This window comes from Euleptes europaea, chromosome 4 (genome assembly GCF_029931775.1).
Source record: "Euleptes europaea isolate rEulEur1 chromosome 4, rEulEur1.hap1, whole genome shotgun sequence".
In the NCBI taxonomy this organism is placed as follows: Eukaryota; Metazoa; Chordata; class Lepidosauria; order Squamata; family Sphaerodactylidae; genus Euleptes; species Euleptes europaea.
Window position 1 is genome coordinate 52,760,695 of NC_079315.1, and position 24,698 is coordinate 52,785,392.

Consider the following 24,698-nt stretch of genomic DNA (forward strand, 5'->3'; position numbering starts at 1 on the left):
GAAGTGCAGGGGGATGGCATGAGAATCCCAACGCTGGTGTCTGTGCCAGTCTTGGCGGTGCAAGTGGCACAGGCACTAGCATGCCTCCTGAGGACTTTCGGCCCCAAAGCTCAAGAATGGGCTGTTAATTTCTCAAATGAGAGGGGTGGATCCAAAGCTATTTGGCATCCTGACCAAGTCTGCAAGATCTTTCCTTCTGTTCCAGAGATGTATGAGAGGCATTTTGATTACCCACTGCTTAGGAAAATGCACTTTGAACAGTGAATGGTACTATTTTCTCTGTTATTGAACGGATGCCCCAGCAGAGCAGTGACTCTGAAGACAATACAAAATATCCTCCCAGGGCTTCTGATAGAGCAAGCTATGCCTCTAAATGTCTGAAATTAAATGAACTTCAGTTTCAACACAGTCTTAAGTGGCTTTAAAATTAAACAAGTTGCTGAATAGAACCTCTGGTTGAGAGGCAGTGTGCCACCAAATGGAGTTCCTTTGGGATAATAGCAAAGAAGGGCATTTGTCTTGATACCCTAATCTCAGGCTTCTTGGAAATACCTGACTGTTCCCTGCAGGAAATAAGTCACTGGACTAGAAGATAAAGCTTTGAGCTGATCCAGCTGGGATATTCTTGCCTAGCTTTGTTAGAGGCATACTACATATTTCACTACATTACAACAACATTCTTGAGGGTGTCACAGTACTTTCAAATTTAGTATTGCATAAACTTTGGCTAGAAACTGCAAAATGATGACCATTGGGGTTCTATTACTATCTCTAATCCTCTGGCATTCTTTACTACATTGCTGAATGTTTTCTTTACACATTTATGACAACTATTAACAGTATTACTTGTCTGTTCTTTCGAGATACAGTGTGATAGCCACTGAATTTATTTTTGTCGCTTGTAAGCAGAGTAACTATCTTCAAAACCTGATTTCTTTTGTGTTATTTCCTCAGTGCTACAGGTGACAGTACAATTAATCAATTCCAATGTAAAGCTGGTTGTACACTGGTGTGCCTTAGGAATTGCCAGGTCTGGGTCACAATTTTAACCTTGGAATACTTTGCTTCAGGATGAGTGTTGCTTCTGTCAGTATTTTTGTCTTAAACAGTGATCTTTCACTCTGACTTCTTGATTTTCTTCGGCACACTGCTTGATGCACAATCCTGTAACTCATGACAACTGAACTCCTTAGAAAGAATAGGCTTTGTGAATCCTTGACATTGGTCCAATCAATTTTGATGACTAATACCAGTAAGCATACCTTGCAAAATCAGAGACAGCAACAGATAGTTATTGTTGACAATGCTTTGGAAATAATTTGCTATGCATAAGCAATAATATACCACTTGTGTTTTTCAGCTCAGGCATTAGCTGAGGAGCCCCGTGGCGCAGAATGGTAAGCTGCAGTACTGCAGTCCAAGCTCTGCTCACGACCTGAGTTCAATCCCGACGGAAGTTGGTTTCAGGTGGCTGGCTCAGGGTTGACTCAGCCTTCCATCCTTCCGAGGTTGGTAAAATGAGTACCCCGCTTGCTGGGGGTAAAGGGAAGATGACTGGGGAAGGCACTGGCAAACCATCCTGTAAACAAAGTCTGCCTGGTAAACGTCGGGATGTGACGTCGCCCCATGGGTCAGGAATGACCCAGTGCTTGCACAGGGGACCTTTACCTTTTTATTAGCTGGTAAAGTCCAAATGATACCTGAAATTCTTCTCCCTTGGACTTCTGCTTATCTCTGGGTTCCCTTATCCACAGGCTTTAAAAATTATCATGTGTATACTGTCCACAATGTTGTTGCAAGTAATAGAGAATTCCTTTGGGAGTTCAAATTTACCTTTCTTTATTACTAGCAGTCAACTTATGAACGTTTCCCTCTTCTTATGTCTCTGGAGTTCTGTGATACTGAAGTGATGTGTGTGGGGGATAGTCTTTCAACTGTCACTGTGGTGGTGGTAATGATATTACTTCCCATGTAGTGTAGCAGCATTGGACAAGAATTTGGGAGGCCCAGATTCAAGTCCCCACTCTGGAGTTACTCTCTTTCATGGAGGAAGGGTTGGATGGATGGATGTGATACAAAAATTCCTATTTGACACAAGGATACTGAACCAGTTTGAATGAACAATTGAAATGTGCATATCTCTTCTCCCCAAGTGAACTTTGGCCGTACATATGCCTTTCCCAGAAGGCATTTTCAAGCACAATGGTTGGAGACATATGAAGGACAACACATCTGAATAAGGAACTGGGGGCTTTGCACGCTGAAATAAGCAATGAGTCTGACCATCAGGTGATTTTGTATGATGGGGAGGCATTAAGGCTTTTTTCAGAGTACAGAGTCTCCAATTTCCTTATTCAGATGTGTTGTTTTAGGAGCATTATCTTGAACTGACATATTACTAGGGTATCTCACAGTGGTAACACTGTAGCTTTAAAGTGGCTCAGGGCTTATTGCAAGGTTGCCATGTCAGCAGTTCCTTATTGAATTATTGGTGTGGTGCCATCTTGCTTGAGTGTCTTCTGCTAAAATACAAGCATTTCATTATGTGAATTAAGAGAGTGTATATTATGTATCAGTGTGCTATGTGCAGAATTTGTTACAAGAGTTCCTCTCTAGGCTTCCTTGAATAGAACTACTTTCAAGATTATGTGGTCTGAAAATTCGTAGTAGTAACATCCAAAGAAACTATTTAGTGTAACTGTTGCACTAGAACCATAGGTGATTGACAATGATCAAAGTTTCAGTATACTATGAAGTACTTTCCTGAGCCATGAAAACTGGCCTCTGTGAGAATAGTTCTTTGTTCAGGAGTCAAAGGGAAGACAGAACAGGAAGCACTTACTGGTAGGGGTGCCAACTTCCAAATGATGACTGGAGATCTCCTAGGATTACAACTGATCTCCAGGTGACAGATCAGTTCACCTGGAGCAAATGATCACTTTGGAAGGTGGACTCTATGGCATTATACCCCACTGAATAGGCTTGCCAGGCTCCGCAGCTCCACCGGCGGAAGCTTCGCGGGGCCGTGGCGTTAGCATGCGATGCGCCTACAGCACTTCCGGTTTAACCCGGAAGTGACGGGGACGCTCTAGCAATTCCGCCCAAAACTCTATGGTTTCCATAGAGTTTTAGCCGAGGGTGCTAGAGAATCCACGTCACTTTCGGGTTAAACCGGGGGATGGGCGGTAGTTTACCCGCCACCACTGGGCAATTGGCCACCCTACCACTTAAGTACCTCCCGTCCCCATACCAACCTTCCTTGGGGTCCACCTCCAAAATCTTCCAACCTGAAGCTGACAACCCAAGGTAAACCCTAGAGTTTATAATTAGTTAAGTTAAGACAGTCTGTCAAATAAAGTTGTGTTCTACTTTAGTTGCAGTTAGGATTTCCAGGTCCCTCTTTGCCACCAGCGGGAGGTTTTTGGGGCGGAGCCTGAGGAGGGTGGGGTTTGGGGAGGGGAGGGACTTCAATGCCATAGTCCAATTGCCAAAGCGGCCATTTTCTCCAGGGGAACTGATCTCGACTGGAGATCACTTGTAATAGCAGATCTCCAGCTATTGCCTGGAGGTTGGCAACCCTACTTGCAGTCTCTCAGTCCAGAGGGTTTAATTGTCCATTTACTGATGGCAGAAACACAGATCCCATGAGCCTGAAGGGGGAAAAAAGGGGGGGAGTACTGGAGAAACCAAGGCTTACCAAGAAACAGTGAAGATGAGAGAAGGCCTGTATCTTTGGCAGAGAGGAAACGGCAGCAGCTTCTTTTAATGTTCAGTCCCCTGAGCCTTTTCTATTTACTACTCCCAGCAAATGGCCCAAATAGAGATGAAGATTTGATAGATTTCAGATAGCTTCAGGCCTAAAAAGGAAGTCTAAAGAAGAACAGATCAACATGATGGTTTATCTAATAGGTGATCAGGCAGATGATGATTTACTGTCATTCAGGCTGAGTGACAAGAATTTCAAAGAAATATGATAAAGTAATAGAAAGTTTTGAAAAACATTTTATTGTTAGATGCAATTTGATTAGGAATGGGCAAAATTTAATTCACATGCGCAAAAAGAAAGTGAGCCTGTGAATGATTTAATTAGCTCTTTATACTCACTAGCTGAGTATTGTGAATATGGGCCCCTGCATGAGGAAATGATCCAAAACAAAAGTATAGTGGGAGTCAGGAACCTCTGTTTATCTGAAAAGCTACAGCTAGATGACAAGCTCACCCTGAAAAGGCAGTCACCATAGGGAGGTAGAACGAGAGTGTCAAGAAATAACAATTTGACCTCCAAGGAAGCAGCAGCAGCCCTCAGTTGGACAGTGTTCATACACAAATAGGGTGAGGCCCCAGCAAATAAGAGCTACAGAGGCAGCCCAGAATGTGAAAACACAATATAATGAGGAAAAATGCAGTGTGGTAATGCTAAGAAACACAGAAAGGAAAGATACCCAGCAAAAGAATCTGTATGCTATAACTGTAAGGCGGGGGGGGGGGGGGAGGCCAAGTGGAGCAGTAAGGCAAATTGCAGCTAACTAGGGTTACATGGCCTGGCAACCAGAGGGAGGGGGGAGGTACGAACTTACTGGGGGGGGGGGGGCAGACATGTCATCCCTTCATAATGATGCATGATCTGAAGCAACACCATTGCACCCGAGTGACACCGTCAAGAAAATAGGGTTGCACTTACCTGTAACTGTTGTTCATTGAGGTGTCTTCTGTGCAGGCACACATTGGGACTGGGCATGAGCAGGCCTGCCATGGAGAGGTATTTTTCCTAGCTAAAAACTCACCAAGGGGGCGCTGCTCCCCCGTGGACCCGTTGTGACACATTTTCCCACTCACAGCAGGGCAGGAGGGAGGGGATGTGTGCCTTCACAGAAGACACTTGGATGAGCAACAGTTACAGGGAACTGCAACCTTGTTTTCCTCTTCGGTCTTCTGTGCAGTTCCACATTGGGACTGTACCAAGCTACTCACCAAAGGAGGTGGGATTAAGCTGTCTTCCTTGAAATCATTGGAACAAGGTGTGGAGGACTGCTTTGCCAACCTCCACCTCTTTCCTTGCAGGGAAGCTGTGCAGGGTGGGCTTCACCTAGATCCATGCTGCCAAGGCTGGCAGCGTGGATGTAAATGACGACCCCTGCCCACCTTCCCAGGACTCCTGGGAAGGCGGCCAGGACTTCAGTTAGATCCATGCTGCCAGCCTTGGCAGCATGGATCTAAGTGAAGGCCGCCCTGAGCAACTTCCCTGGGCTTCCATGTCTGACAGCATCTATCTAAAGCAATTCCATGCTGCTCCCATTCATGGGGCTCCTGGGAAGCCGGGTGGTATGGAATTGCTTTAGATGAGTCTTGCGGGCTTTCTCCTGCCTCGGAGAAGGCCCAAAGCACTGATCTAAAGGGGAATAGATCAAGTCGTTCCTAATGCTTGAGACCTACCAGCAACTAGGTTTAGTTGTTAACCAGAAGAAATCCAGGCTCACACCCTCTTAATCTGTGTAGTTCACTGGGGCAAGGCTAGACTCCTTGGTAGGAAGGGGTTTTCTGCCTAAGGACAGAGTTGCAGCCATTAAAGCTATCGTAGCCCACTTCTTGTGTAAGCGCTTGCGCAGCAGGCCAGCTCAATCTAGAGCAGTGGTTCCCAACCTTTTTTTGGCCAGGGACCACTAGGACTTTTTTGTTTGAAGCAGGGACCCCAAGGTTCAAAATAAAAATTCAGAGAATTTGAAAATAAACTTTAATCATAACTTGTTAAACAATAAACTTAGAATAATATTTGAATATATGTTTTTATAATACTTTTAATCGAAAATATTAATTTATTATGGGTTTATAACTTTGTTTCGTGGACCTTAATTTAGTTCTCGCGGACCCCTGGAGGTCCACGGACCCCTGGTTGGGAACCAGTGATCTAGAGGCTCTTAGGTCTCATGGCTTCAACCACAGTGGTTCTTGCCCTAGCAAAGCCTTTTATGCAGCCCTTACAACTCTAGTTGAATTGGTGGTCTTTGATTGAGTTTCAAGTTTTCACCCAAAGTTGTTTCTAAATTTCCTTTATTCCAGAGATAATACTCCCTGTGTTCTTCCCTGCCCCACCAACTCAGACTGAACGCACTGCATACTTTAAATTTAAAACACACTTTATTGTTTTACTTGAAGAGAACCAAGCCCTTTAGGAAAAGCGCTGACCTTTTTGTCACTCTGGACAAAATAAGGATAGGTCAGCTTTTTTCACAATCCTTATCCAGGTGGATTGGCTCCACAATAAGACTTTGCTATGACCAAGCTGGTTTATCCTGTCCTCTTAGCATCAATGCTCATTCAACTAGAGTGCATGGCTCCTCTGTGGCCCTACAAGGGGGTGCCATTAACTGAGATATGCAGGGCTGTGATGTGGTCCTCAACTGACACCTATGTGAAGCACTATGCACTGGATCTAACTGATCCCCACCCATGCCGCCAACCTTGGCAGCGTAGATCTTAACGAAGCGCCCCCCGCTCTCCTTCCCTATAACTGTAACACAGAAACCAACAAAATCATCTTAAACATAGAACCCCCAAGGAACTTAGTCTCTTAGATGGGCCTGGAACCCCAACTTTCTTGTCCACAAGAAAAAAGCAGGAATGAAACCCTGTCGGTGAATCATGCAGGAGCACCTCATCAATTGTCTCCATCTCCAACAACATGTGGAGCTGGCCCTGAAGTTGATTCAAGAGGATATTTACTGCTCCAATGGCTGATTGAGTGGGATGGAGAGACAGGAACTCCAGCCTATAACACTATTCAATGATGGACAGAACCCAAGAATAATTCATCAGGGACTGCCCCTGATTGTGAAAAGGCCTCAACTTATCTTTAAACCTAGCTGGGGATGAAAAACAATGGTGTTCTGGTCAGAAGGGCTTTTTATGTTGCCCTTGGGCTTCCTTGGCCAGATGTGACTGATGTCCCGCCTTTTCACTGGAGGAACTTCTCTTACTAACATAAGGTGGTCAGAGTGGAAAGGGCCATTGGGCAGAACACTGTTGCCAAGTTGGAAGATATGATCTCTGTTCCCTGTGGTAGGAATACTACTGCTGCCTGTACGTAGGTCTTTGCCTGAATGGCATGGGTGCAGAAGCTGTGACTCTCAACGATTTTGCTGTCTGGCAATTCTTTTTAATCTGGGAGAGAATTTCATCTGTTGTCTCTGAGAAGAGAGTAGTCCCTTCATATGATAGATCTTCCACCCTATGCCTCATTTCTGTAGGTAAGGCTGTAGAGCGCAACCAAGCATGCCACAGCAGGACGATGAAGGAAACTATGGCTCTGGAGGCAGAGTCCACATCACGATGAGCAGTGTTTATTTGCTGCTTGGAAAGTCATACAGCCTCAGACTGTAAAACCGTGACTAAGAATCTCTTGTCTTCAGGTGGGTGTTTTAAGTAAACCGGCATCTTCTCCCACAAGAACTGATACCCAACTGATACTATACAATGTAAATGCTTAAGACTCTGTCAATGAGCAATAAAGGTTGACGATGAATCATAAGGGACTGATAATGAGAAATCAGAGATTACTAAAAACACAAACCATACTCAATGGCCTACCCAGATCAAGCACCTGGTCATTTGCTACATCCTGGCAGCCCATTTTGGGGGTGGGTGGGGATCAAACAGTATGTAGATTAGAGCTTGTACAAATTGTGTAGTAAAACTCCCAGGATAATGCTAGCAGTTCATCAAGCTGTAGAAACACAAATTCTATCCCCTGGTCTACCCATTTTTTGTCAAATATAAAAAGGTGTAAAGAGAAACTGGAAACCCATCTAACAAGATCAAGGAATACTTACTGCATTGTTTTTACAAGGTCAAAGAAGCTTAGGTGCCTCAGATTCTAGGTTTCTCAGCTCCTCAGGCAGCACTGAAACAGGCATTGTCTCCTGGCATCACAATCAGGTACTCCAGGTATCCTTCTTAAAAGTACATACTCTAGACCAGTGGTCTTCTGCTTTTTCAGAAGTGAGATTTGCCTTTAACTCTCAGGCAGCAACATGGTACCAGCTGACCTGCACACATTTGACAGGAAATTTCCTGTCAAATGCTTGCAGGTAGATGAGGCTTTGCAACCCACCGAAGGGTCCTGAGCTATGGGCCGAAAAAAAGCAGTCCAGTCCTGAAGGGGGGGTAGATCTGTGGTGGCTGGGAGCAGCGCAGCTGTGCCACCTCCTCAAGAGGCTTCTCCGCTGTTGTGGAGGCATAAAAAATTTAAAAAACAAAAAAAGGGGGGAAGTCCCCCATTGCCTCCAACGGGGCTGCGCCATCAAAAAGGTGGCACAGCACCGTCGCAGCGCGAGAGGGCGTTCCCAGGGTGAAATGGGTGAGGAAGCCGCCTAATGGCAGTTCCTCTTCCAGGAATGCCCTGGGAACACACACACACACACACACACACACAACCATGCTGGCAGTGAGGGCTGGCTGCTTCCGGACACAGACGTGTTTGCCCCCGTGGCAGAATAGGTGCCACCTTATTCCATGATACAGTGGCACCTACGCAGACGCGGGGTCACACTAACTGCTAAGAAGCTTTGCCCCCCTTCAGGAATGGGCTCAAATAGTCTAGATTAAAACTGATTTCTATAGGTGCCCATGATTAATTACCTACTCATTACTTAAATGTAGAATTGCACTTTTTATTTGATTTTATAAAACAAAAAAGCTATGTTGTATAATAGAAATTATCCCATTAAACTTAACACAAAGAAAAATCTGTACTTTATTGTTCCTTTTCAATAGAAATAAGCCTGCCAAAGAAAGTGCTTAATTCTAAAGATTTAGATCTGTTAATGCATATTTAGATGATGCGCTATTAACATTTTAATAGTGTTAACTATGGACCAATCAATCTCTATGAATAGTGTAGCAGATACCTCCCAATGCAGAAAGGAAACGAAATGAAACTTATTAGCTGCTACATATGTGTCCAGATTTTTGGGAGAGGAAGAGGGAATAAAGCACTTCACTAATCAAGTAAGCTCTAGAATAAAGATATTTATTCCAATGCTTATAATAAAAAGGGATTTGAGAATAGCAGAACCAAAAGTTTTTCAAGAGATGCAAAATAAAAAAGGGTTTAAGAAACTGTAGTACAAAACCAGAGTGGTATAGTGGTTAAAGTGTCAGAGTAGGATCTGGGAAACCCAGGCTCAAATCCCCACTCGTGCTATGGAAGCTTGCTAGGCCAGTCACACACTTTCAGCCCTGATCCTGGCAAGTATTTGGGTGGGAGACCTCCAAGGAATACCAGGATTGTGACGCAGAGGCAGGCAATAGCAAACCGTCTCCTGCCTTGAAAATCCTACAGGGTCCCCATAAGTCAGCTGTGACTTGATGGCAAAAAATAAAAGTACAAAGGTATGGCCAATAATGCTGTACATTCAAACTAACAAAGTCAACTGGGGCAATATACAACATTTGTTACCAAAAACTACTTTCACTATCCAAACTACAGACAATATGTGCATTGATGGACATTAAGAACAAGTGCAATTTATGAATGCTGCAAAGTTTAAATGTATGATCCGTTGCTTAATACTCTTACCCTATAAGGCCAACGCTCAAGGTGGTGTTATATCAAAACACTAATGAGTTGTACCTAGAGAATTCTTTTGCAAAGAGTGCCTCCCCCAAACAACCAAATGTGCCTGCTGGCATTTTAAGCCTTATTTTATGAACCTCTACATAGTCTCTGTTTTATTTTGGAGAACAAGCATTGTTCTGAGCATTATTTACAAAAGCAAGTTTTTGAATATCCAGAATACAACAGTTAGCCAAATGCAACCAGTTTCATAGTATGACGGTGACAATATGATGGAATCCCAAAGAGACATGCTGGCCATCAAGTTAGCTTTTAGCTAGAGGTAGGTCTTTAGCAGGTCATGTTAACACACCTTGCATATACCATTAGTTAAATGTAGCTGTAGTAACTGATAAGAAAGTTTCAAGAAGTGCAGCACATCATTATCATTTATTTGGGTACATTTTATTTTTTCATGTGTGTTAACATTTTTTAAAATTTTCTATCATTTCAGTCTTGTGAGGAATGCAAAACAAATGGGAAAGGTCAATGGGTAAGTCAAAGGTTATTTGCATCTTACAACCACAGGCTGGGAATTTCTTTATAAGCAGCCCTTTTCCCCCACTATGTGAAGTTTTTGCAATCATGCAGTCAATTCTGACTGATATCCAGCATAAAAAGGTCTCTGTCCCACTTTTAAACTTGGTAAATTAAAAAAAAAAATCAAACTTGTGGTGGTATAATTAAAGTATTCTGTTCATATAAACTGGACAATCAAAATAGTTTTGAATAAGAAAGAAAATGACCATGTACGTGCTTATATCCTTTATATTTCAGGACAGTGCAAGTCATTTTGTGAAAAGGCAAGTTTCAAGAGCGTTAAAATCTTAACGCATCTCACATATTTATAACTTTTATATGCTGGGGGTACAATCATCCAGGTTCCCCTGCACAAGTGCAATTGAACTGAATGAAAGCTGCTCTTCCACAACTCCCATTAAGTTAAGTGTGCTTTGGGCAGGAGAACGCTTCAGGAGATTGTACCTGTAATAAGCATCAAAGACACAATCCCAAGAATATCTCTTTGGCTTTCTTGCTCCATTAATGACATTCAGCAAAATCACATTGTTTTGGCAAAGATATGAGACATTTTGTTACTTTTGCTCTCAGCTCAGTGTTAGCAGGCACAAATGTCTGGGCTCAAAATCTGAAAGGCATAGCAGAAAATAATCAACAGCTTTATCAAACAAAAATAAATCTTTATATACTGTAAGTGGGAAGAGCAGTGTCACTTTAAAAGAGGCTGTGTGAAACTAGCATTTTACAATGCTACACCATCAAGCTTCCCTTGGCATGCTGAAGAAATCCCTTTTAAGTCCTAACCCCGCTCCCATGATCAGATCTAAACATCTGTTGTAGTCCCAAATTGCCCAGAAAATACTAGTGAACATTCTTGTAGTGGAACTATGAGGCATAAAGTAAAATTTTGATTCCGTATTATACACGTTCTTAAGCCAATGCCCTTTATTCTCTTCCCACTGCCTCCCTCCACAATAAAATGTACACCCCCAATCAACTAGACCCTTCTGTCCTTGCTTTTCCATAACTTCATATAAAAAACAAAAACAAAGAATGCACCTAAAACTGGGGTGGCCGATTTATTCTCTGCTTAAGAGAAGAAATACTGTCATGCACCCCTGAGTTTACGGTAGGGAAAGAAATCCAGGGCTGAGCACAAACCACCAGGCAACAGTATTCGACAATCTCAATTTGTTTGATGTGCATGCCACGACATAAAAAGAGACAATTGGGGAGACCTGGCTTTAATCTCGTATCTGCCATAGGCTCACTGTGAAGCAAGTTACCATTTCAAGGTGGTTTCATATGAGGTGAGCGGGCCCAGCCAGTTCAATGTGCAACCACTTCCGCATCCGTCTGACGCTGCTTATTCAAAAGGGATTTTGTGTAGGAAAGTTCCACAGACTCGCTGAGCTTCTGTCATATCCAATGCCACTCACAGACTCAGTTCCCATAACATGAAGCTCTCTTATTCACTAATTTTGAGAACTCAGTTACAGATGGAAATGAAACTCTATATAAACAAATAAATAGTAGTGCAGGGGTCATACTCAATTGAAATGAACAGCAATTGCATAAAATACCTGCTGAAACGTTCTTTGTTTATAACAAGGTCAAGACAGATTCCAGAATTGTTTTAGTAAGACGCTTAAGCATCATATGCTTTCCACACTACCCATTTTAGTGTCTTTCTTGACATCCTATATCTAGCAATTGTACCAGTGTTACATAAAACACACGGAGTTACTAACAGTGTGATCCTAGGCAGAGCTAATCCAGTCCAAGTACATTGTTAATGGATTTGGTGGTGGAAAGTGCTGCCAGGTTGCAGCCAATTTACAGTGACCTAATAGGGTTTTCAAGGCAAGAGACATTCAGAGAAAGTTTGACATTACCTGCCTCTGCATAGTGACCCTGGACTTCCTTGGTGGTCTCCCATCCAAGTACCAACTAGGGCCAACCCTCCTTAGCTTCTAATGTCTGGTGAGATCAGGCTAGCCTGGCCCATCCAGGTCAGGACATTAATGGACTTACACTGGACTAACTCTGCATCAGATCACACTGTTAGAACTGGATCAATGGCAACCATTTTTTAAATCTCTGAGTAAGCTACAACCTGGAACTTATTCAGCTGGACCCAATTACATTTTGGGATAAAACATATTTAAGGAGATAGTAATGTCTATGTGAAAAGTATGCATAATGGATTATGACTGCTGCTAAAGCCATCCCACAAACACCCCTTTGCCCCAAGACAGTGTTTATAATCTCAGCTTCCCATCACTTATACATACATATACACACATGCTCATCACATGTCAATGTATTTGCAGTATATATTTTTCCCTTACACCGAAGCAAGGAAAACTTGTGTGTGAAACAGCATACAATCAACACCAATATTCTTTCCAACTCAAGGTGACTCTCTACCATCACATGGTTAAACTTGGAGATCTATGTGGCCCTTCTTTGGATGAATGTGTTCAACAGACATTAAGCTGTATCATCACCCTACTAAAAAAGGGGGGTTGGGGGGGGGTCCAGTCACTTTTTCACTCAATCTTATCCTATTCCCTTCAAAACTACAGCCAGTATCCCACATGGAGTTTGTACATATAGGTACCATGGTTCTCAGCATAGCCCCTTTGGGTGGTCAAAGAGGATGTCTCCTTCCTTTCTCAATAGTGGAAAAGTTGGTTGGGTCCAACCCAAGTTGAGCAGTCATGTGGTTTCTGAGTAAATCAAGTGTGTTGAACGTATTCACAAGATTGAGTACCACATAGATCTTGACTACAAATAGATTGCAGAAAGTCATCTTCTGGTGAAAAAAATAGTTTGAGAAGCCACCATTATCAAATAGCCAGAGAGGTAAAGCTAATCTGCTTTTCATTTCCCAAAGAACAATGCAGTCCAGCAGCATACGTTGTAAGTTCTTCCAACAAAGCTGTGTATTACCTCTCCGTTAAATCATTTGAAAACTTGTACTGAAAAATCAATGACCTTGTGTGTGTGTGTATGTGCTTTCAGTTCACCTCTACTCAGGGTTGTGCAAATGACTTTACACAGCATGATGCCAGTACCGCTCTGCACTATAATTCTTTTTGTAAATAAAAATAAAAAACCTAGTCAGAAATAAACTGACAAAAATTTACATTCTTCTCTCTTAAAAAAGTAAATAAAATAACATTATTTTAAAATGTGAATTATCTATAAGACATACATTACAGTTACATAGATACATATCAATACAGCACATTCAATCTGCCAAAAAATTAATGATTACAAAGCCAATATGGATTCTGCCATATATATATACATATATATGTGTGTGTATATAAGATGTATGTACAATGATTATAGCATTCAAAATTGCACTATACCTACAACCATTTTTAAATTACAAAATGTTTCATGATGAGGGAACCATAAAAAGGCCAAATTTTATTTTTCTTTGTAAAGATGGTTAAGGGTGAATGTCATCTCATTCATATTCATTGAGGACTATCCACCAAGCCCTGCCGTGGAAAGCACACATATTCATTTAAATGTAAGTCCCATGCCAACACAACTGAACCAAATGTAAGTTACACCATCAGTTAAACTTTGGTACTCAAATAATTAGGTGTTCTCACTCCCTTCCTCCACCAAAAACACTGCTGAATACTTCTTTATTTATGTGCTGCAGCATGTTTTTTGTTAAAAATTCCAATTTCACATCTGACCCCTCTTGTCCCACATAGGTAACTCTACAACTCGACAGCAATCTTATTTTCAGGGTTGCTTTAAAATTATCTTTCAACCTAGTATGAAAAAAAGACATGTGCAGTCATGTCTTTTTCATTGACTTATTAAATGCCTAGCCTTCCAACAAGGTTTATTCAGATGTTTCAAATACATTAAAAGCTCGGAGGAAGGCTCCTACCTAGAGATCTTCAAATGCATTCATTAAACCACTGTATCAAGGAAGCTTTAATTCCAATTAGATATCTTGAAATTAAAGGTAGCCTAAAGGAAAAAACAACACTGTGCAATCTTATGCCACCTTAGACATAAGAAGAAAACTCACTTTGAATTAATAGACCATTTTCTTGTGTGTACGTAGCACCAAATAACATTTTTACTCACACAGCTTTTTTTTTTTTGGCATTGAAAATGGAATGCATCCTTATACAGAGGGCAAAAAAAAAAAAAAAAAAAAAAGCTGAAATCTAGCTGCATATCATTTGGCAGTTGTCTGAATCAGACAGATTCCCAATCAGTTAACTTGGTATTTTAATCAGTATTTTACATTTCGAAGTTATCACTTTTATTAACTTTAAAAAAGCCAGATTTGGCAACATGAAATTCTGTAGACAGTAAAAATAGGTTTGAAATTATGGAGCGGAATCTAGAAGATCTAATTTTAAAAAAGACTTCCAAGCTACTGTAGTGTCCACGACATTTTTGTTTGGCATCTGTGATTAGAAAATAAGTACATTTCCAAAAGAAGAAAAACATAACGGCACATAGCAGTTTAAAAAGCAAACACACCTATTTCATTAATTGGTTTTGTGTCTTAGTCATTTTTTCATTGTGTTCTGTGCATTTTCTGACTTCTCATAGTACAAAGGTAAAACCCATAACACTGCTAACAATTAATGTTCCCATTTAACAACATTCCAAGCCTTCAGTGCAAAGACAGTACCAAGAAGCAGATGCATTTGACATCTTTGCCAAGAATTTAAAAAAGAAATCAGAGTATTAGTAAGTTTGATTCTTCAAAAAGTGTTTACTGAAAAATCCAAACAATTGATGGCTTAAATTCTAGTGAAAGCGTTTTCCTGACTATGTCACTTTAGAGGAAACACTTCTACCAAGGAATGAAACTTGGGGGAAAGGCTATTGTACCTTAAAGAAAGAAAAATGGGTCAAAGGAGACACCAACTTGATTTTGCTTTGTTAGCAAAATAATAATAATGGTAATAATAATTTAAAAAATCACCCCAAGCCCCTATCCTTTGTGAGTGCATGACTGTGAATTTAAAACACATATGGTCACAAGGTTTTGACTAAAAAAAGAGGAAATGTGCTGCAAACGTAGTTCAGCATCTTTTTTGTTTTTCCTCTGTAAAGTTTAAATAAAATCATAATATTTACTATAAACTCTGTGAATTTTCACAGAGTCCAGGCCAGCAATAAATTAGTATTATGCAGATCTTTTTCACAGATAATACAGTCCCTCTTGAATATCTTCAATTGCCCAAAAGGGGAAAAGGGGAAAAGGAGATCTAAGAGGCACAGTTAGACCAGGTTGTACTCCTTCAGGTTTAACTGTAGGATAGTGTCCTTGACAGCAGCAAAGACGAAGCGGATGTTCTCCGTGTCTGTGGCACATGTGAAGTGTGAGTAGATAATTTTTTCACTCTCTGGATTCAGATCCACAAACATCTTCAAGATGAATTCCCGTGCTGCCTGTCCATCCCGCTGAGGTCCTGTTATTTCAGAACAAGAAAGTTTAACACTGGTAAAACTAATTAAATATATGGCTATTATCTCTGAAGTACAATGACCTAACAAACAGGAAAGGAAATGGTTTTACATATTAAAAAATAAAACAGGGTTGCACAAAAATAAAATGGGAGCCAGCATGGTGGTTAAGAGTGGTGGTCTGGAGCAGTGGACTTTGATCTGGAGAGCCGGGTTTGGTTCCCCACTCCTCCATATGAGCGGCGGAGGCTAATCTGGTGAACTGGATTTGTTTCCCCACTCCTACACATGAAGCCAACTGGGTGACCTTGGGCTAGGCACAGCTCTCTCAGCCCCACCTACCTCACAGGGTGTTTGTTGTGAGGAGGGGAAGGTGACTGTAAGCCAGTTTCATTCTGCCTTAAGTGGTAGAGAAAGCCAGCATATAAAAACCAACTCTTCTTCTTCTTCTACCTGTAACTGTTGTTCATCAAGTTTCTTCTGTGCAGGCACACATGGAGACTGCACAGGCCGGCTGCAGAGATCAGACTTGAAAGCTTCCAGAAGCTTCAGAGTGCTAGGAGCGCTCCTCCCCCGCTCTGTTGAGGTACCAGAGTGGGGCGGTTTCCTGCCCTAACGATCACGTGACGGAGAGGGAGGGAGTGCTCCTTCCCTCAATTCTCCCTTTGCCGCTGTGGCAGAGGACTTTTATAAATGACAACTAGAAAGAGATTGAAGTCCACAACAGGGAAAGGAGGGAGGAATGTGTGCCTGCACAGAAAACACTTGACGAACAACAGTTACAGGTAAGAGCAACCCTGTTTTCATCTTTGTGTCTTTGGTGCAGTCCCACATGGGAGAGTAGCAAGGTGTGGATGCCTCAGCAGATGGAGGTGGGTGTGGATGCCTCAGCGGAATAATAACTGCAGTACCGCTCTCCCAACAGCTGCATCCTGCCTGGAATCCACATCGACTGCGTAGTGCCGCAGAAACATGGATGGAGCAGACCAGGTGGCGGTCTTGCAGATGTCGTGCAGATCCACCCTGGCATGAAAGGCAGCTTGGGTCCTAGTGGAATGTGCCCTAACAGGGAAAGGGCATGGGACCCCAGCGGTATAGTATGTTAATCACATCACAGATACCACCCATCTGAATATGGTCTGTGTGTAGGTAGCCCTACCCTTACGGGGCCCCTTGAAACAGATATATTCTGTTTTGTTTTGTTTTTGCTTTTTTAAATTATTTTTCTATAGTGATCAAACAGAGTATTCAACAATCAATATAAGTAAACATCAGAGTACAGATTCTAATTAATAATTGTTGAAAATACATCCATATATAGATCATAAAAAATAAAAACTTCCCCTACACCTCCCTCAATCTTATCATTTATTTGTTATCTCCTTTGTTTAAGATTCTAATCCTAATATTACAAACATTTATAAACATTCAATATTTCATTTACCTATTTTAAAATAAAGAGTAAAAATAAAAAATAAAAAACAGAAAGGGAAAAAAGAACAGATATATATAAAATAAAAATGGATTAGATAATATGTAACATTTTTAACCTCCTTTAGAAATGAATATTCTAATTTCTCCGTTTCTCCCACATATCTACTGATTGTCAATTATGTTATTAATTATTCTGTTTTTATCAAAGCCAACCCGTTTAATCAGACCTTTTTAGTTAAGTCCCCCCAAAAAACTAAGCCCTTTGACCCAGTCTCTTTATCTTAAATTTCCAACATCTTCCTCTCTTTCCCAGAAGCTTTAAATGATGAGGGCATCCATGGAAGTTGTTAATGTAGTTCCCTCTGTGAAAATTGATGTAAGATAGTGAATTGCAACAGATTTTCTTCCATCCCCAAGGTGAAGAGAAAAATTCCGGTGTTTCCAGCTGTTTGCCCTTTTAAGTTCTCCCAGTTAACTTTGAAAAGTTCATCAGGTAGTACATACAACCAAAAATCCAAGTTGCTTACATTCATCTCCATGGTTATCAGTCGGGTTGTGTCGGTTTCTTCTTGCAGGTATATATCCTTCGGAAATCCTTCGTAGCTCTCCATCTCCTTTGCAGTGTTTAATTCTTCATTTAATGGTTTATCATTTGGGGAGCTTCCTTCTCTCATCTCAGATCTCATTGTCATAATCTGGACTTTAATGTCCTTAAGATCTCCCAGAATTTCATCCAATTTCCGAATAGCAAGTTCATAGGTGTTGTTTGTCAGAGAGAAAAGACGATCCATGTACTCAATCTCACTTTCCATGGTTGCCACTTCTGGTGGTTAATTGAAGTTTAATTTCTAAAATCCAGACAGGAATATATTGAGCTGTAGAATGATGTTGCGGGGGGTAGAGTAAAAAGTTGCACGTCTGCCTCCTTCCTTTTGCCTAGGAACTGGGGAAGTATTTGCCAGTTACACAATGCCACACATTCAGTCTCAAATCCCGTAGTGTTCGCACGATGGCAGACGATAGCTGATACTTCCGGGTAAGACGTGGCAAAGGAATTTATTTACTCAGAAAAGCCTCCTCCCGGAAATAGAGAGGAATCTGCTCGTCCCTCCTCCTTGCACTTCAGGATTTCTGATTGGTGGCTATACCGTCATTCAAATAGTCCCGATTGTTGTGTCTATCCACCGATCAATTTGATTAAGATCCTGTCGGCTTATCGAATGTTTTTAAATGTTAAAGAGTCAGCCAAATCTCAGATGGGAGGATTCGGATTCTATAGATATTTTTCCACTCCTTCAAAGCTTCCAATTCCAGGTAAAACAAAAGAGTTCTTGTTACTTACTCAGATTTTAGAAGAGTAGGTATTCTTGCTTAAATATCGTTGCTTAGATGGTAATAGATAGGGGAGAGCTGAGCCTAAAATCCAAAAGAGACGTTCACGGCAATGGTTCCCCCTCAAGCCAGACGGGACCTCGTCCAGGATTCCAAGAGTCGCACAATGGCTCTCTCGGCAAAACTGGGGGTCAAACCGTTCTTCGTGGGCAGCAGGAGAAATCCTGTTTCCCAATCCACTGTTCAGGATCGGGTAGGGGTGCAGGATTACACCCCAGATTTGAACGAATCTTGGTTCTCTTGGGAGCCCCCAAGAGACGTGGCACTCAGTTCAGCATCCCTAGCGGAAATCGAAACAGATATATTCTGATCCAACCTACACTGCTGTGTTCTATCCAAATAAAAGAGCTCTACGAATGTCTAATGTGTGTAAAGACTGCTTCACAGGAGACTGAGTAGACGGGTATAAAACAGGTAAAGTAATGTCCAGAGACACATGGAAAGGGGCCATCACTTTGGGGCGAAATACCAGGCTAGGTCACAACACCACTTTGTTACGATGGAATCGAGTAAAAGGGGAGTCACATCTCAGAGTGAACAATTCACTCACCCTCCATACGGAGGTAATTGTGACCAAAAATGCCACCTTGAAAGACACAAAAGAAAGGTCAGCAGTGGCTAGTGGCTCAAAGGGTTTGCGCATAAAACAAGCGGCAGACTCCAGAGCAGTAAGGGATGCTTAATAACAAGGTATAGATTAAACAGACCATGTAAAAAATGTTTAGACTTAGGTGTGGAAAACAAGGTAGAAGAAAACCGATAAGGCAGCTAAATGCACCTTAACAGACCAAGTGGCCAGACCATTGTCCTTCAAACACAACAAATAGTTGAACACATCATGTACAGGACATGAGAAAGGAGAAATGACCATCCACCCAGGCCACAAATCTAGACCTTTTGGAGGCATAGGATGTCCTAGTAGAGCTTCTGGGCCTCAGGCAGGACATCAGCCACCCTATCCCCTTGCCCTGTCAAGGCCGAAGAAACCAAGCTGTCAAGTGAAGGGCAGGGAGGTAAGCGCATGCTTAATAACTCTAATTTCTAACAGATTAATGTGCATACAGGATTAGGGTTCGGACCGATGGCCCCAGGTCTCAAGGAAGTCACAAGGTGTGCCCCATCCCAAAAAGGGAGGCATTAGTGTAAACTGAGTTAAGCTTTCCATACTGTGGAACTGCACTGAAGACATGAAGATGAACTTATATTACACATCAGTTGGTGCTACAGTCTTGAACCTATTCATACCAAGTAAGGTATTTACAAAAAATTGGAAGCATTTTCAGAAATTGTTCACAAGTAAGAATTTCCCATCTATTTGCTTCGGTTGATGAAAATACTCAAAGCTCCCACCTTCCTATCCTGTTTTGTTTCTTTGAACACACATTAAAGCTGAGTTAAGCTTTTCATACTGATCTACAACCTCCTCTATGCACTTGAATGGTGCTTGTGTTGGTTTTCTCCCTGAAACCCACTTCAAACAAATGGAAGGTGAGCAGTAGTAGTGTTTCAGGGGTTGTTTTTATATTTATCAAACCACCAGGTAACACTGTGAGCAGATAATTATATAAATATAGTTAAGAAAACAGAATGAACTATTTAATCAGAAGTTTTGGTGTGCAATGGCAAACACAAATATTTTTGTGCTGGTAGATCTGAATGCATCTAGAGATATAAGCAACTTTGTAGGGTGTTTCTAGCTGTGTTGAAAGAGGTACTGTATAACATTTTACAAAAAAATCTTGCTTACCATCATACTCTGGGAAATAGTCAACTAGATGGGAGTACATTATTTTCTCCTCTAGAAGATCTTTTTTATTTAAGAACAGAATGACTGAAGAATTCTGGAACCAGGGATATGTGATAATTGTCCTAAATAGTGCTTTACTTTCCTCCATTCGATTCTGCAGGAGACAAAAATATAATTACATGAGAGAATAATGGGCATTCTTTCACGCACACAAGTTACAAAACTATAATCAACATACAAAAAGAGTGATCTCTAAATCATGAAATTCATCCTTGGTCATATTAACATGAAAACTATTAAAAACCGTTAAGTGCTCAAATTCGTATCATATTAGTGAGTAAAGTGACAAGACGAAAAAGTCTAGAAGCTTCTTTTTAAACAGTCTTACTGATTTTTTTAGATACCCATTCTTAGTTGATATCAAAAGGCTATTTTTATATAGACCACAGGACAGCAACATTTACACAATTAAAATTTACACAATTACATATAAACTTTGACAGCATGAAAGTTAGAACATATATATCATAAAAATAAATGCCCTAATCTCAGGATTCTGAAAAGAACCTGAGTCACATATGCCTATGAGTCAGAATTTAACATATGGCACATATGTGTCCCTTTTAATTATAAAACTGAAAGGGATACAATGACCATCTAAAACAGTGGTTCCCAAAGTGGGTAGTACCACCCCCTGGGGGGCGGTGGGATTACCTTGGGGGGCACGAAGAGGCAAGGGGGCAGCAGGGAGGTGCTAGAGGTGGGCCCCTTCAACTGTGTTGTTGGATAGGGTAGGAGGCACTTGGGTTGAGTCTGTGGAACCAAGGGGGTGGTGGCCCTAAAAGTTTGGGAACCACTGATCTAAACCAACCCCAGGTTAAAAAGTATGTTAATCCTTCCACCATCCCCTTTTTAACATTACAAATTACAATATACCACAGGTGTAGGCAACCCTTTATAATTAAAGGAACCAGACTACGTGTTGGGGACCTGAGAGGCCAGCGCTCGCTGACTCAAGACCCAAGAAGCCACCCTTGGCATCCACTTGCCAGGTCAACAACATGTATGTACCAGGGTCCTGCAGGACTGGGCCCAGTTCTGCAGGGACTGCAGATGAAGATATTCCACCAGATACATGGTTGAGGACTTTCAGCTACATCCACCAGTCACTGGGCAACCCCCCCCCCCAATCTTCTATATGCTCCCCTCGGTCCCCCTCCCCACTTACTTTGCAGATGATCTGCTAGTCTCAGGAGTCAACTCTGCTGGAAGTTTACAGCCCCGTTTTTTATTTCTTTATTATTATTAATTACTTAATGGAGTTTAATCTGTTTTAACTTTTCCTGCTTTTAAATGTATATTTGACTTGATGTTACCCGCCCTGAGCCCCATGGTAGTGGTGGGGGGTGGGATAAATCTAAATCCAAATAAATAAATGATAACTCCTGCTGGCCAGGTGGTTGGCAGTGTCTGGCCCTTTAACAGCCTGCTGTATACAAATCAGCTAGGAAGCAGCACTGGACTGGGATGGGGAAATGAGGGGATGAGTCACAGCTGAGATGCAGGGGCAGCATGGGAAAAAGTGATTTCTATTTACCTATTTAACCTGCTTTAGAAGGTATCCAAATAAGAGACCTTTCGGGAGCACATCACTTACATGTTACCAATCCTTTAATCAAAGTTTGTGACCCCCCCTTTTCATTTGATTGTAGGTGGTTGGGGTTTAAAGAATCTATATGAAAGGCCAGAGTGGGGGACTGGACATTCTACAGTCCAGAAGGCAGTTGCCTCAGAGCCTCCCCCCACCCCCAGCAACCACAGAGGTCCTCATCTCAGAAAGACTCCCATCTTCCCAACTCATAAGAACATAAGAAAAGCCATGCTGGATCAGACCAAGGCCCATCAAGTTCAGCAGTCTGTTCACACAGTGGCCAACCTGGTGCCTCTAGGAAGCCCACAAACAAGACAACTGCAGCAGCATCCTGCCTGTGTTCCATAGCACCTAATATATTTGGCATGCTCCTCTGATCATGGAGAGAATAGAGTATGATCATGATTAGTATCCATTTTTACTTATAGCCATGAATAGCTCTATCCTCCATGAACATGTCCACTCCCCTCTTAAAGCCTTCTAAGTTGGCAGCCATCACCACATCCTGGGGCAGGGAGTTCTACTGTTTAACTATGCGTTGTGTGAAAAAATACTTCCTTTTATCTATTTTGAATCTTTCACCCTCCAGCTTCAGCAGATGACCCCGAGTTCTGGTATTATGAAAGAGGGAGAAAAGCTTCTCCCTGTCCACTCTCTCCTTCCATACATAATCTTATAGACCTCTATCATATCTCCCTTTAATCACCATATTTCCAAGCTAAACAGCCCTAAGCATTTTAACTGCTTCTTATAGGGCAGTTTCTCTAGCCCCCTTCTCTGATCATCTTGGTTGCTCTTTTCTGCACCTTCTCAAGCTCTGCAATATCCTTTTTTAGGTGTGGTGACCAGAACTGTACACAGTATTCCAAGTGTGATCTCACCATAGATTTGTACAAGGGCAGTATGATAGCAGCATTTTTCTTCTCTATTCCTTGTCTAATTATGACCAGCATGGAATTTGCCTTTTTCACATCAGCCGCACACTGGGTTGACGTCTTCATTGAGCTATCCACTACCACCCAAGATCCCTTTCTTGGTCTGTCGCTGCCAGCACTGATCCCATCAGTGTATATGTGAAGTTGGGATTCTTTGCCCCAATATGCATCACTTTGCACTTGCTCACATTGAATCTCATTTGCCATTTTAATGTCCATTCCTCCAGTTTGGAGAGATCCTTTTGGAGCTCTTCACAGTCCAATTTTATTTTAACAACCCCAAATAATTTGGTGTCATCTGCAAACTTGGCCGCCTCACTGTTCACCCCCAACTCCAGGTCATTGATGAACAGGTTGAAAAGCACCGGTCCCAACACAAATCCCTGAGAGACCCCACTACTCACATCCCTCCATTGGGAGAACTGACCATTGATACCTACTCTCTGCTTCCTATTTTTCAGCCAGCTCTCAATCCATAAGAGGACTTGTCCTCTTATCCCATGACTATGAAGTTTCCTTAGCAGTCTTTGGTGGGGGACTCTTGTCAAAAGCCTTTTGGAAATCCAAATACACAATGTCCATAGACTCATCCCTGTCCACATGCTTATTGACACTTTCAAAAAAACTCTAAAAGGTTAGTGAGATAGGACCTACTTTTACAGAAGCCCTGTTGGGTTTTCCTCAGTAGGGCTTGCCCTTCTGTATGCTTGACAATTCTATCTTTAATAATGCTTTCCATCAATTTACCTTGAACAGACATTAAGCTAACTGGCCTGTAATTTCCTGGGTCCCCCCTGGAATCTTTTTTATAAATAGGTGTTACATTGGCCATTCTCCAGTCCTCTGGTGGGAACCAACTACCAATCCTAAGCCTCATTGTGTAAGGGCCTTGCCCACTTTCCTGAAAAATGAGGCTGGTGCCATAGTGCCATATTGAGGAATGATGTTCAGAAGACCCATAGGTCAAAGATCAAAAGGTAGCTCCCATGCCACTGAGTGAGTATTACTGTGTTCATTACTATCATTGCCTTTTCTGTAAAGCATCCCTACAAAGCCCTTTGATAATCTTTGCCTGACAGTTCCTTCACATACTGGTTATCTAGTGCCCTATGTAATTATTTAACATGCCTTACCTTAAATATTTCATTTTCTTTTTTAAAGAGCCGTATTTGGTTCCATACTAAGCCACATTTGGCTCTAGAGCCGTAGTTCCCAAAGTAGGCAGTACTTGGGGGGCTCTAAGAGGTAAAGGGATGGCAGGGGGGTGCTGAAGGTGGACCCCTTCGACTATGTTGTTTACTTATTTACAATTTACCAAGCTATTGCACCATACTGGCAAATAGCACTCCAAGTTTCTGCCTCTGCATAGTGTTGAAAACTAATTTTTAGTAAATATGCCACCAGAGCTCTAGTCAGACCAGTATACTGTGTTTTAAAAAACTGTAGTCACCACTTGTGTTCTTGTCTGTCATTTTTCAAGTTTTTGCTGTAAAGTCCTTAACATAATAGTATGGAGTGTGGTATTTATTTTCCTGTGTTTTGTCACAGCCTGCCCAATATTAATATTTCTAGCTTATAATAGGATGTACAATTTCTCAACGACTGCTTTCAAAAAGGAAAAAAAATCAAGGAAAAATTTAGGGGGTAGAAGGAAAAATTTGGGTAATTGGGGGAAATTTTAAGATACAAGAGAAAAAGTATGGTCATATAAATATTGGGGGGGAATTGGATATAAAATTTACTGAACACTGAAGTAGTTACTAAACGTAGTATCTAAAATCTTTGCTAAATGATTGTCAGATTTGAAAAGTTGGTATAACTGAATCAAGTTCATCAATTTTGTTGAATAAATTAAACTAAAAAGTTTTACAGAGCAATCCTGAGGACTGTGATGGCTGGTCGCTGTGTAACTGTGGTGCCACTAGTCTGCTCCCTGAAGGGTTT

General features: G+C 41.6%; 1 protein-coding gene across 1 annotated transcript in view; it reads right to left on the reverse strand.

Annotated features, from left to right (window-relative positions):
* Positions 1-14,754: 14,754 nt before the first annotated feature.
* The window catches only part of LOC130476109 (guanine nucleotide-binding protein G(q) subunit alpha), a 126,904-nt gene continuing 116,960 nt past the window's right edge, over positions 14,755-24,698 (reverse strand). Inside the window, exons 6-7 of the mRNA XM_056847972.1 lie at positions 20,169-20,322; positions 14,755-15,600 (exon numbers count right to left, since the gene is read on the reverse strand). Of these exons, the coding sequence (XP_056703950.1) occupies positions 15,410-15,600; positions 20,169-20,322 (345 nt within the window). The 3' untranslated portion in view covers positions 14,755-15,409. The remainder of the gene's footprint in view (positions 15,601-20,168; positions 20,323-24,698) is intronic.